Source organism: Dryobates pubescens, chromosome 21 (genome assembly GCF_014839835.1).
Source record: "Dryobates pubescens isolate bDryPub1 chromosome 21, bDryPub1.pri, whole genome shotgun sequence".
Taxonomy (NCBI): Eukaryota; Metazoa; Chordata; class Aves; order Piciformes; family Picidae; genus Dryobates; species Dryobates pubescens.
The window spans coordinates 824,101-837,680 of NC_071632.1; the positions used below are offsets into that span (position 1 = coordinate 824,101).

Genomic DNA, 13,580 nt, shown 5'->3' on the forward strand with positions numbered 1-13,580 from the left:
CCCTTACACTGACAGCACATCTTGTCCTGTTTTGAGGACATTCCTCTGCACTCTACCTCAGCTGCTGGCCTTCATGAAACTTATATGAGCCTAATACACTTGAGACTTCTTGTATCAGTCCTGTCTGCTTGGAAATGGTGATGTGGCTAAAAAGCTGGGGCAGTCAAAGAGGATGGCACGTTCCTCCAGAGACCTAACTGCCCATGAGGCACTAAAAACCAGGGGGGAAAAACATTAGAATGCTAAAACCTTACAGCAGCCTTCCAGTACCTGAAGGGGCTACAGGAGAGCAGGGGAGGGACATTGACAAGGACTTGTAGTGACAGGACAAGGGGCAGTGGCTTTGAGCTGGAAGAGGGCAGATTTAGACTGGAGATGGGGAAGAAATTCTTCCCCATGAGGGTGGGGAGACACTGGAACAGGCTGCCCAGGGAGGCTGTGGATGCTCCCTCCCTGGAGGTGTTGAAGGCCAGGATGGATGAGGCCTTGAGCAGCCTGGGCTGGTGGGAGGTGTCCCTGCCCATGGCAGGGGGTTGGAACTGGATGTTCTTTAAGGTCCCTTCCAACCCAACCCATCCCGTGAATCTATGATTCCTCATTTCTCTCTCTCAGTGCTTCTGAGCAGGCAGATTTTCACTCACCCCAACATGTGCACTGATTTGCCCCTAAAGCAGAGCACTCTGAAAACTGTTGGGTTTTTCCTGTTGCTCAGGCACCTCCAAATCTCCACTGATTGCCACAGTCACAGAAGTTCACTGGCAAACTGCAAAATTAAATGTGCAGTTTGTGTCTTCTGAGTCAAGCTGAGGAATCTGGGTTTATGCACTCCAGAGCTGGAAAGAAGTCAGCTCTGAAGCAGGTTTGTGTGTGGACTATTGCTTCATCTTCCCCAGTGTTCATGCTGAATGAGTTAAAATTTCCTGCACTGAGAGCTGACTTCTGCATCAGGGAAAGAAATCATAGAATCATAGACTCACAGAATGGTTTGGGTTGGAAAGGACCTTTAAGATCATTCAGTTCCTGCCATGGGCAGGGACACCTCCCACCAGCCCAGGCTGCTCAAGGCCTCATCCAACCTGGCCTTGAACACCTTCAGGGAAGGGACATCCACAGCCTCCCTCACTGCAAAGTGTCTCCCCACCCTCACTGCAAAGAATTTCTTCCTCATCTCCACTCTCAGTCTCCCCTCTCCCAGCTCAAAGCCATTGTCCCTCGTCCTGACACTCCCAGCCCTTGTCAAAAGTCCCTCCCCAGCTCTCCTGTAGCTCCCTTCAGGTACTGGAAGGCTGCTCTAAGGTCTCCCTGGAGCCTTCTCTTCTCCAGAATGAACAGCCCCAGCTCTCCCAGCCTGTCCCCCTAGGGGAAGGTTCTCCAGCCTCTGATCATCTTCATGGCCTCCTCTGGACTCTCCCCAGAAGCTCCATGTCCCTCTCATGGCAGGGGCACCAGAACTCGATGCAGTGCTGCAGATGGGATCTCAGGAGAGTCAGTCTCTTGTTTTTCTCTCTGTGGTATTAGGTTGTCTCTCACAAAAGGTGCATTGCATTTGCAGAGGAGATCCATGCTTGTGTCTGGTTCTCTCATCTCGCCAGCTATGAACTCTCGTGACCTCAAGGCACCTTGACCCTTTTCCAGGTGCTGGGAGGTGTTGAAGGAGACTATATAATGTCTTATACACAAGGACTCTGTCCCTTCCTGCATGGCAAAAATGGACATTTGCTTCCTCAGCAGGCAGATGAGATCCTGAGATCCTGGAATGGAAAGCAATGTAAAACCTAATTCTTGTCCTGTGTAGGCTCTGGATGTACTTGCAGCTCAGCAATCAAACAGGCTGCTAACACTTCTGCATTTGATGTCCTTGCAGCCCCAGCACTCTTGAGCAGGGTTTGTCTTTACGATGGACTAAGCATCTTCAGTGGCACCAGAGTTACCCCACAGCCTCTCATCACACTCTGTGGCAATGAGCTCCCTGCCCCAGTCAGTGTCTTTGGACCTATGCTGCTCAACTTCTACACTGACTCCCACGTTGTGGGCTTTGGATTCCAGGCACGATACAGAGCAGTTGGTGAGTAGCTGCTTTTGTGTGCTTCACGTGCTGGGAATACTCGGGCTCAGTGTAGGAGCTGTTGTACCTCATCTGGGGAACACCTTACCTGGGGAATACCTTGGGAAGTGCAGATTGCTCCTGTTCCCTCTGCACTTGCCCAGATGAGCTCTCAGGAGCAGGCCATGGGGCAGTTTGTGACTGCTGTCACTGCCTGAGCTGTTCTTTCACAGCTCTCGTGTCAACACACTGCATGGGACCAAGCCCAGGCCTGAAACGCTTTTCCTTTACTGCAGAAAAGAAGTGCAAGCCATTTGGGCAAGCTTGTTCTGCCTGCTTGGTTTAGGTTTCATTGCTTGTTGGCTTTGCTTGGTTCCTTTTTTGTTCTGTGTTTTTATGATGTTTCAGGAGAAACAGCAGCAGTTTGTTAGCCTGAGTGAATGGTTTAATCCCATGCAGGGGTATGGTCTGATTCCCACTTACACCAAAATCACATTACACAGCATGGGAACCAGAGCAGGGGCTGTAAGTGGATCCAGCCACATGCCTCCATTTGCTGATCCTCTTGCAGTGGCAGGTGTTGATGTAAATAAAACCTCAGATCCAGATAGATTTCTATTTTTGAATGCATATTTTCACCAAACCCTTTTGTCCTTCACCTAAAGATCTCTTTTGGGTTTGAAAAGAGATATGGATTGGAAACAGAAGTTCCCAGCTGAGTTTAGGATTTGTGCCTGCACAAATGCAAACACCCCAAACACCCAGTTTTGATGTCTCCCAGGTCTAGCTTGTAGAGCCAGCACTTTGCTTTTGGGCAGCATCACTTTCTCGCCGCAGAGACAAGTCTGAGTTCTTCACTGTGGTACTTCCCTCGGTGCCCTCCTCACGTTCAAAGCCACAGCAAAGAGCACAAGGCCAAATTCCTCCTGTAAAATGAATGGCCCAATACAGACAGGGCAGAGGGAATGGCACTGAGAAATGGCAGCCAGCAGTTACTCATGGAGAAGGCCTTCACAACTCACTCAGTGCAGTTGTTGCTATCTGCCTCGTGACTTCTGACATTTGAGAAAGATGCCTGCAGGCCTGTGAGCTGCTGTTGTCTACAGAGCAGGTCCTGCCCATGAACATTCCTCTTCCCTCTGGGTGTATTGTTTGCTGAAAACAAAACAAAAAAGCCTTCTCCCTCCCAGTGCAGAATAATGCAGATTCCTGATCGTACCGGCTCCTGCCCTCTATCTGCCAGGGCTCCAGGCTGCCATCCCAGGAGCTGGGGCTCTGTACCCAGCAGCACCCCATCTGGGACTCTTTGTTGAGGCAGTGGCCTGGGCATATCTGTTCAACCATGGAAAGCTGTGTGTGGCTTCAAGCTATTTATCAGCAGGACGCAGGGAGCATTGGTTTGCCAAGATCATAAAATAAAGGCAGAGACCAACAATGGAGATTAGAGTTGGTTTTATAACAGCTTTTCTTTCCCTTGAGCACTGAGGCTGGGAACAAACATCAGCCACATCCTGGTCTCCTCAGCCCCCTGGTGTGACAGCCTGGGGAGCCAAGCAGGGCCTGCGGTTCACAGCTGCAGAGTCCAGCTGGCTCTGTGCAGTCCTCCATCTCAGCCTGCTGATGGGTGCCTGCAGGAGGAGCAGTCCCCAGGGTCAGTGACACCTGGGGACACTGTGTGCAGACCCTGTGCCTTTCTGCACACAGCTGATGGCACAGTCATGCCCCAGCCCTGCGGCAGGGGGAGCGAGGCAGAGGCTCTGCCTGCAGCTACATGAGAAGAGTCAAGGGCAGGGCAAGGTGTCCAGCCGAGGCTGCTTCTGTGCCAGCGCCACACTGCCTGCTCCTGGTCCATCAGGAGCTTTTCCCCCCTTGAAGCTGGAAGAGGACTGGCACAAGCTCCTGTCAGAAGTGTGAGAGGTAAGAGCAAGCTGGTAGCCAGGAGCCATCTCTGGTGTCTCTGTTCCCCTGCAGCCTGCGGCGGTGCCTTCGGCGGCTCCCTGGGGGTCATCAGCAGCCCAGCCCACTCCCTGCTGGACTACCACCACAACATGAACTGCTCATACCACATCACAGTTGGAAGCAGCAGAGTGGTGGCCCTCAAGTACGTAAGCCCAGCTCAGTTTGTGATCAAGCAGACAGGTATCTGATGCCAATTAGAGAGCAATTTTCTCTCTGCTTTTCCTTCCCTGAGGAGCAAGCTGAACACAAGGGGAAATGGCTGCTGCAGCAACAACCTTGCAGCTTTCTCTGGCATTGATGGGGAAATCATCACAGTTGTAACCTCCCACTTCTATTAGCAAGAGGACTAAGGAATTGTAGACATACAGCTCATGTTCTCAGCTAAATTCTGTCAGCCTTTGAGGAGCTGAGAGGAATGTGAGTTCTGGGAGGCTGACACTCACCCCACAGCCCAAGGAACAGCATCCCCCCAGGGGGAGCCAGGGCTGCCACAACCTCTCACCACAGAGATACTGAAGGGCAGATACACTTTGCTGCACTGGATGTGCTGGCTGGGAGTGAAGAGAGCCCTGCCCAGCTAAGTGGAAGACCTCTGAGCTTGCAGGCCTCACTTGCCCTGGCACATTTCAGGCTAATGATTTGCCAAAGTGGGATTTGCAGAGCAGGGACCTGCTGCTCCCTGACAGCCCAGGTCTGCTGACAGTTTGCCCTGAAGGGCCCAGTGTGTGAGGGACATTAATGCTGTGGGGCTGGCAGGCTGCAGGATTGTGCCATGCAGTTCTCCTTTGGCTTGCTTGCTCCTAAAGAGAAATGCTCTGTGGTCTCTGCCTGCAGGGCTGTGTATATGGCTATCACTGGGGCCCTTCCTCAAGCACTAAAAACACCTAACACAGGAACAGAAAGGAGAATCTGATGCCAGATGTATTTTACAGATTCAACAGCTTCCAGCTTGAAATCTCTCCCTCCTGCTACAAAGACTCTGTGGCAGTGTACGATGGCTCAGACACCCATGCTCCTCTGCTTGGCAAATTCTGTGGCTCAGAGCTGCCTCCAGACATGAAGAGCTCCAGTAATAACTTGTTCCTGCTGTTCAGCACTGACTTCTTTGGAGCAGACAGGGGATGGAAAGCTTCTTTCAGGGAGACCTTAGGTAAGAGTATTGTCAGTCTCCTACTCTCCAGAATCTGCTCCTTTGAGGAGGAGCAGCTGTGGCCTCACTCACTGAGGGTGCTGGAAGCAGAACAATGTTGCTGATTTTGTGGAAATTGAGTGAGCTAAGCTAAATAATTATGGCTTATGGCATCTTTGCATTCCAGTTCTGCTTCTGAGTGGGCTCTTTTCCTGCCTCTCTGCAGGCACAGGCATTGCTTGGCTGACTGCTTAGCAGCAGTCTGGGTGACTGGGTGAAGGCTTAGCAGCACCTAAGGGCCTCTCTTTTGGAGGAAATCTGGCAATACCTGAGAACTCTTTCCTTTGTAGTTGAAGATTGGTGGTGCCCTAAGACGCCCCCTTTCCATCCTCCCTCCACTTCCTTGCAGTTCACCTCCCACTTTTACAAACAATGGAGTGTTGATATCAGTTAAGGCTGGGGTTCCCCTCAGGCACCACTCCACTTATCTCTGCTGATTTTGTGGATCACTCTGCTTAGCTGGCCACAGGGTAAGTAGGATCATAGTGAGAAGGCACTGGAAGGTGAACGTTTTGCTGGACACAAGAGTCAGGGGCAGAGCTTGGTCATTGTCTTTAAAAATGGTTCAAGCCAAGCAGCCTGTTTTTAAGATCAATGTGTTTAGGGCTTTTTTTTAACCTTCTTGATAACATGGTTTTTAGAGGTGGTAAGCCACAAATGATTATTAGATGTAAATTGATTTACTGTCATGGCTACTAGTTTCCTGTGTAATTAACTAGAAGATCTAGATCTAGAAAGGAGTAATTGTCTGGTTTACAAAGCTGGCACCCAGACAGTTCAGAATGAAAGGCCTTTGTGGCAGAACAAACATAGTCTTCTGCTGAGTCATTGAATCCCCTCTCAACCCCCAGCCAGCCACTTTCTCATTTGACACAGTCTGAGAAAGTATTTACAGATAAGGAAAATAACTGCTTCTGCAGGCTCTGCCAAGAAAAATATTCCCACACAGCCTCCTGGGCATCCTGCTGTTAACTCTTCCTTTGCTTCGCTCAGTAACTGCTGCAAGACTCTCTCAGAGCACTCCTGAGGGCTCTCCTTTCCCGGAACCTCGTGTTGTTTCCCATAGTGCTGCCTTCAAACCCCCAGGTATCAGCTGTTAGATCCCCTGCAGCCTGCCTTTGTTTCCAGGGTGAGCTCATCAGGAGCTCCCCAAGCTGCTCTTCCTGTTGGCATGGAGTCAGTTTTTGTAGCCACTGACTTTAGATTTATTTGTGCAGCTTGCCAGAGGTTCTCTTAAGCACACAACAGAAGAGAAGCCAAACTCCTCAAGTCAGTTCCATGTCTGATCATTTCCTAGAACGAGAAGAAGCCTTCTGTGAATAAACTTTGCCATCTCTTAGCTTTGAAGAGACGTTTCTGCAGGCTCCCAGAGACAGGGAGGTTGTCATGGTGCAGGAAGTTACCCAGGAGCAATAAGCTGGGAAAGCTGACCATGTAGAGATGTGTGCTGGGTGGGGAAGAGCCCATGGTGGTGAGCTGCTTAGCACTAGGTCTTCTTTGTCTGCTGTGGGAAGCAAGCCAGCAGGACTAAATCACACAGCAGCTAGGGAGAATCCCAGCAGCCCCTTGCTAGTACAGAGGGGCCAGAAAGCAGAACATAGGTCTGAAAGGAAAAGATGAGTCACAGCCACAGAGAGGTTTCCAGTTTGACTTTTCTGAAAAACAGAGACAGGAAAATCTGTGACACATCTTTGTAGTATGAGATCCTGCTTCAAATGAAAGAGAAGAAAGCCCCAGAAGCCTGCTCCTCTGAATGGTGCCTTGGAGAAGCTCCCTCATGCCTGTCAAAGGATAAAGCCATGTGGTTTTTGGAGAGCACAAATGCAATCAGATGACAATTCATAATGATAAATCTCTTGATTTGTCAAGATGGGGTCTGTGGGGAAACAAGAAGCCTCATTCTCTGTGGGATGACAAGGAGCACATTATTCTGTAGTTACCCTGGGGAAGCACAACTGGATAACATCATTTTTGCTCTCTGCTTAGCTGTGGCTGACCCTGGCTGTGCATTGCAAAGAAGAGAGCAGAAACACAGCAGACTGAGCTATTCCCTTTCCTCACAAGCTCTTCCCTCTCAGGGCCACTGCCAAAATCCAGGGGTTTCCATTCTCTCTCTCTGGTGAATTTTCTTAGCAGGGAGTCCATCTGTTTGCCATTGTGGTGGGAGGCAGGAGAGAAGATGAAGGCTGCTGGCAGGAGCCTGGCAAGAGTGAGGGTCACCAGGTGCCCCAAGAGTTAAGCTCTGGGATGTCTGTAGCAAAACATTTGCTGCTTTCATTAAAACGATTTGCCTGCATCACTGATCCTGCACCCACTGGAGCACTGAGGGTGCCCCCACTGCTCAGGAAGGGGGGGGGACAGTGCAGCAGCCTCTCACCTCTTTTTCAGGTGTCCTTTCTCCCACACACTGCTCCCTGCGCTGCCCTCAGCAGCACTCTCAGGAGCCCCCGGGACAGGGCGCATGCCAGGGGGAGCAAACAGCCTTTCGGGCTGCCCCTGCTGCTAGGTTTGGACAGGCTGGCCTCCTGTTTGCAAGCACTGGACACTTCTCTCAGGCTGGGGCTGTGGCCTGGGCCACCTGGAGGCTGGCAGCCTGCTCCAAGTGTTAGGTTTGTGGGAAGAAAGACTGGCCTTACCTTAGCTACCACTGGCACCCCTTCTGCCTTTGTTGTCCGTCTGTAAAGTGAGAATTGTGCCTCCTCCTCACAGTGAGCATGTGCTCTCTAGGCAGGCAGTAAAAGGCTGAGAAGAGATAAATTAATATCAGCTTCAGGCTTTTGGTTTCATGAGCTGTCTGTGAAGGAAGGAAAGCAAAGATCTCTCCCCAAAGAATGAGGGCTGCGTGTCTTGAGCTTGTGATTCAGCCAAAGATCTCCTGATTGCCTCTCAGCTCCAAGGGGAGACCTGAGCTTTTCAGCTGGCCCTGGCTGGCAGAGACAGAGCCTGCAAATACCTCTGCCATCCCTGCTGTGACAGCAGGCACTTTGTACTTGGGTGATAAATGGAGCTTCAGCAGTGGGGTGACCCTCTCACCTCAATTTGTGATGCCTCTGAGGCTTAGGATACAAAGGCTGAGAAAACATATAAGGGTTTGGGGCTTTTTCTTGCCTTTAAAGAGCCAGCTCTGCCTGCCAGGAGATGTAGCTGTGACCTTGCTAACAGCACCCCAGCTCTCCCTATGCTCATGTGCTCCTTTGTCTCAGTAAGGAGAACCATACCCAATTCAAAGCCCTCTGAGAGGGACCATGGGCTGTTCTGCAAGGCAGGGCTGCTGGTGGGGGCTGGCTGAGGAAGCCACCCAGATACACAGAGCTGCAGGCTACAGGCACTGAGATCGATGGCTTCAGGCAGTACCCAAGCAAAAGTGAGAGGGAGTTGGGACCCTGGGGAAGGGGGATGAAGGAGGGCAGGAAGGTTGCCTGCTTTCCCTCTGCTTGGCCTGAAGCCAGAGCCAGCTCTTTCCTCTCCCTTTCCTGATCCTGTCTCCTGTGAACATGCAGAAGTTCACATCTGTAGTTTGTGACAAGGCAGGATGGTTGCTGCCTTCATACCACCAGCAGCCCTATTTTGCATTGCCTGGGGACTGCAAGCCTATGGGCTGCAATCAGACTGCACTGAGCACAGGGCACAGGCAGAGGGAAAGGACAAGCTGCTGCACAAAGGGGTTTGGATTTAAACACAAGCTGAGGATATAGACAGGCAGGAAGAATAGGGTAGCAACAAAGATGAGACTACTGTTGGAGGCTGTAAGGCAGGAGAAATGCCTCTGGCAGATGTCAGGCTGCTGGAATGTGCAGCCCTTACACACCCTGCCTTCTGCATTGCCCTCAGTGTGCAGTGTGCCCCTCTGTCCTTTGTATTCAAGTCAACATTCCTGCTGAATGAATAGAAATCGATTTACACAGGGGGAAAATCATCAGCAAGTCGATTTTAGAAGAAAAATAGGTGGAAAAGGGAATCTTCTGTGATCTGCCAGGAGGATGCATTAACAGGTAATGTGCATAGCTAATCTGGTAGGCACACAATAGAGGATAAGCTCTGTGCTTTACTTGCTGACACAGAGATCTGTAGCTTAGCTGATAAATCACCCGGAGCTATCTGTCTGCCCTGATCCTATTAGCTGTGTGTTGAGGGCCTCTTTCCTGCTTGCAGCACACGGAGACTCCATCACTAATGGGCTTCCTGCTATGCTCTCCCCTAAAACAATTCAAGCCTGCTTGTAAAGAACAGACCCAGCAGCATTTTCACAGCACTTTTATGCTACTCCTTTTTATCAACAGAAAGATTTACTTAATAAAGTTCCAGGTGCAGCTCTGCCCTGCGTGGCTGGAAGCTTGGCTGCCTGTGGATCCAGTTTCTAGGTGCAGAGCTTCAGCAGTGTTCAGCCCTCCTGGCTGCTGTGGAGCTTTTCTCCCTTCAGAAGTGCTGACCCCCCGGCTCTGAGTGGGCAGTTCAGGTGTAACCCAGAGCTGGTTCTTCTGTTGCACAGAGCAGGGTTAGGAGTTCTTCTGTCAGCAGTTTAGAGGTGGTTTAGATCTGGTGCCTGGGAATATGGTTTAGGGGTGAACTTTGTAGAGCAGGGTCAGTGGTTGGACTGATGATCCCAGGGGCCTTTTCCAGCTTGTGATTCATTGCCTTCACCGGCAGAAGTAATTCATTGCGCTGGTTTAATGCAGATAAAGGCAGCACCTGCCCTAGGAGGCGCCTGGTGCCGCACCGACGGCAGCAGGCAGGGCCTCTGGGGTGGGAAAGGACTCAGCACAGCTCAGCCTCAGCTTCCTCCCTCCAGTACAGCCCCCACGTCTCAGCAGTGTGTCCCTGGCTGTGGCCTGTGAATGCTGCTGCATCTTGCTGTGGCTGAGGAAAGCAGCAGTGCCCGGCAGGGATTTCAGAGCCCATCAGGACTGGTTTCCAGGAAAGCATCACCAGAGCCCCAGCCTGCACTCGGGGCCTGCTGCTGCAGAGGCCCTGCCTGAGAAGCCAGTTCCTTGAAACTTGTTTTCTTGCCAACATTTCTTGGGACTTCTGGTTCAGCCAGGGGTTTTACCAAGTATATTCCACGTTGGTATTACCCATTTCAGACTGATGACATTGTCATGGCATAGCTAACATTTGCTGACTCTGTTTAAATAATAGGTACCTTGTGGCTACAAATACCTTCTCTTCATCTCATGAAAATAAGAACATCCAGAGCAAGCCATGAATATATGTTCCTAAGTTACAATTCCTGGACTGCATCTTGGGACTCAAACATAAAAATATGAATCAGCTTGGAATCTGTTCAGCCTGGAGAAGAGAAGGCTCCAGGGACACCTTAGAGCTGCATTTGAGTATCTGGAGGGGACCTACAGGGGGGACTGTTCAGAAGGACAAGGGGCAATGGTTTGGATCTGGAGCAGGGTAGGTTAGGTTGGACATCAGGAGGAAGTTCTGCACCATGAGGGTGGTGAAATACTGGAATAGGCCACCCAGAGATGTGGTTGAGGCCCCATCCCTGGAGACATTCAAGATCAGACTGGATAGGGCCCTGTGCAGCCTGCTCTGGTTGGAGATGTCCCTGCTGCCTGCAGGAGTGTTGGACAAGATGACCTTTAAGAGTCCCTCCCAAGACAATACAGTCTGTGAGTCTGTGACTTTAGAAAGCACTGGCAGTGTGGCAATGTGGCAGCGTGGCAGTGTGGCAGTGTTGCAGTGTAGCAGTGTTGTGGTGTGGCAGTGTTGCAGTGTGGCAGCGTGACTGTGGCGGCATGGCAGTGTGACAGTGTTGCAGTGTTGCAGTGTTGCAGCGTGGCGGCGTGGCAGTGTGGCAGTGTTGCAGTGTGGCAGCGTGGCAGCGTGGCAGCGTGGCAGTGTGGCAGCATTGCAGTGTTGCGGCGTGGCGGCGTGGCAGTGTGGCAGTGTGACAGTGTTGCAGTGTGGCAGTGTTGCAGTGTGGCAGTGTGGCAGTGTGGCAGTGTGGCAGCGTGGCAGTGTGGCAGCGTGACAGCGTGGCAGTGTTGCAGTGTGACAGTGTGGCAGTGTGGCAGTGTTGCAGTGTGGCAGCGTGGCAGTGTGGCAGCGTGGCAGTGTTGCAGTGTGGCAGTGTGGCAGTGTGGCAGTGTGGCAGTGTTGCGGTGTGGCGGCGTGGCAGTGTGGCAGTGTGACAGTGTGGCAGTGTGGCAGTGTTGCAGTGTGGCAGCGTGACAGTGTGGCAGTGTGGCAGCATTGCAGTGTTGCGGCGTGGCGGCGTGGCAGTGTGGCAGTGTGACAGTGTTGCAGTGTGGCAGTGTTGCAGTGTGGCAGTGTGGCAGTGTGGCAGTGTGGCAGTGTGGCAGTGTTGCAGTGTGGCAGTGTGGCAGTGTGGCAGTGTGGCAGTGTGGCAGCGTGGCAGTGTTGCAGTGTGACAGTGTGGCATTTTGCAGTGTGGCAGTGTGGGAGCGTGGCAGCGTGGCAGTGTTGCAGTGTGACAGTGTGGCATTTTGCAGTGTGGCAGTGTGGCAGTGTGGGAGCGTGGCAGCGTGGCAGTGTTGCAGTGTGACAGTGTGGCAGTGTGGCATTTTGCAGTGTGGCATTTTGCAGTGTGGCAGCGTGGCAGCGTGGCAGCGCGGCAGCGCGGCAGTGCGGCAGTGCGGCAGTGCATCTCTTCAACATCTCTGCAAAGAGCACAGCTGCTGAGCTGAAGGCTGTGCTGGAGATGCCTCTCAGAAACGGCAGCTCTTTGATGTCTGAGGCACTTCTGCTGCCCAGGCCAGCTCAGGAGCAGTGCTTTGCACGGCCAGGCTGCTGGCCAGGCCAGCTCAGGAGCAGTGCTTTGCACGGCCAGGCTGCTGCCCAGGCCAGCTCAGGAGCAGTGCTTTGCACGGCCAGGCTGCTGCCCAGGCCAGCTCAGGAGCAGTGCTTTGCACGGCCAGGCTGCTGCCCAGGCCAGCTCAGGAGCAGTGCTTTGCACGGCCAGGCTGGGTGGACAGGGAGAGGCACAGGCTTCTAAACAAAACCAGTCTGACTGATCTGGAAAGATGAGGGGGAAGCAGCTTCAGACACAGGGATCAGCCCCAGCTCTGCAGGTGCCTGCAGAGTTAAAAGCTGATGAGATCTCCAGACTAAAGGCATCTCACACAGCTGTGGGCAGACTTGGCTGGCATCAGTTGTCTTAGCTTCTAAAGCCAGAGGCTGGGAAATCTGTGCTCCAGTGCATGCAGACAAAGGGTGAGGAGACATTTCTTACACCTCTCTCCAGAGAGCTCTGCAGAGCTCTGGGCAGCTGGGTGCCAAGGAGCACACTCGTTCAGCACGGTGCCAGTCTGATGCCTGCCTCTGGTCTCCCTGAAGGGCATGGAGGAGGTGGGCAGGATGGCACACAGTGCAGTTGTGCTGAACCTGGGCAGGTCTGGCAGCAAGTGTGTCTGGACCTCTGAGGGACTGACCAATAGCAGTCTAACAACTTCAGAATGTGACCTTTGCCTGCCTGGAGTTGTGAAACGCTGCCCAGACGTGAGGCAGGGGCTTTGCTGGAGCCATTGCCAGCCCAGCCTACCAGGCAGAAGCCCTCCCTGGGTAAAGGCTAGGCTGAGGACTGTGCTTCAGAAGCCTCTTCCTGAAAGGCTGCAGGCGCCGTGTCCCAGGCTGGCGCCGCTGCCACCCGCAGGCAGCGCATCTGCGGGGAGAGCTCGGCACCGCGGGGCAAGGAACCAGCCCTCAGCACCAGACTCAGATGGAGCCTGGCAGCACCATGCCTCTCTCCAGCCGTGTATGCTTCTGAGCCACCACCCAAACCAGTTGTCAGCTAATGTCTGCAGCTGCAATTAGTCCAGGGACACCTCTGCGCTGGCAATCAGAGCCCTCGGGAAGGAACTAATCATGACAGAGTTAGCCCTTGCTTGTTCTGACTTTCAGCCCAGCTCGGAGCAAAGCCCAGTTCCCAGGCATGGTGAGACTAAATGTGAGGCAGAGTTCTGGGAGAAGATCTTCCTTACTGCTCAGGTGTAACTGGAACAGTTCTTTGTAGTAGACATCCATGATGCTCCTTCAGTAAGAAGGGAAGGCAGCAAAATGACTCAGCTGTGTTTTGGAATGCCATTGGTTTCGTAGCTTCTGACAGACTGAAAGCTGCTCAGCAGGCTCCTTTGACTGCATCCACACCTCTGCCAACGAACCTTTCCCCTGGCTGTGCTTCAGAGGCAGGCAGCTTCGTCTGCTGCACACCCAGAGGATGTACCTCAGCAGAGACACGTGCTTGCTCTCTGCTGGGATGATCTTCATCTGCCATGGAGAAGCCTCAGCCTTTTAGTCTCACTAACACTTCCCACCAGAAGCAGTTCACGATGGCAGTGTGTGCCAGAGCCATTGTGATGATTTCTGCCCTCTGACAGGCTGCTGAGGAGGAGAAGGGCGCAGGCTGCTTTCTGATCA

The 13,580-nt window shown here is 52.5% G+C and overlaps 1 protein-coding gene across 1 annotated transcript in view; it reads left to right on the forward strand.

The window, feature by feature from the left end:
- Nucleotides 1-13,580, forward strand: part of CUBN (cubilin) — a 173,561-nt gene that overhangs the window by 146,905 nt on the left and 13,076 nt on the right. The window contains exons 57-59 of the mRNA XM_054171388.1: nt 1,865-2,065; nt 4,016-4,145; nt 4,936-5,153. Coding sequence (XP_054027363.1) covers nt 1,865-2,065; nt 4,016-4,145; nt 4,936-5,153 — 549 coding nt within the window. The remainder of the gene's footprint in view (nt 1-1,864; nt 2,066-4,015; nt 4,146-4,935; nt 5,154-13,580) is intronic.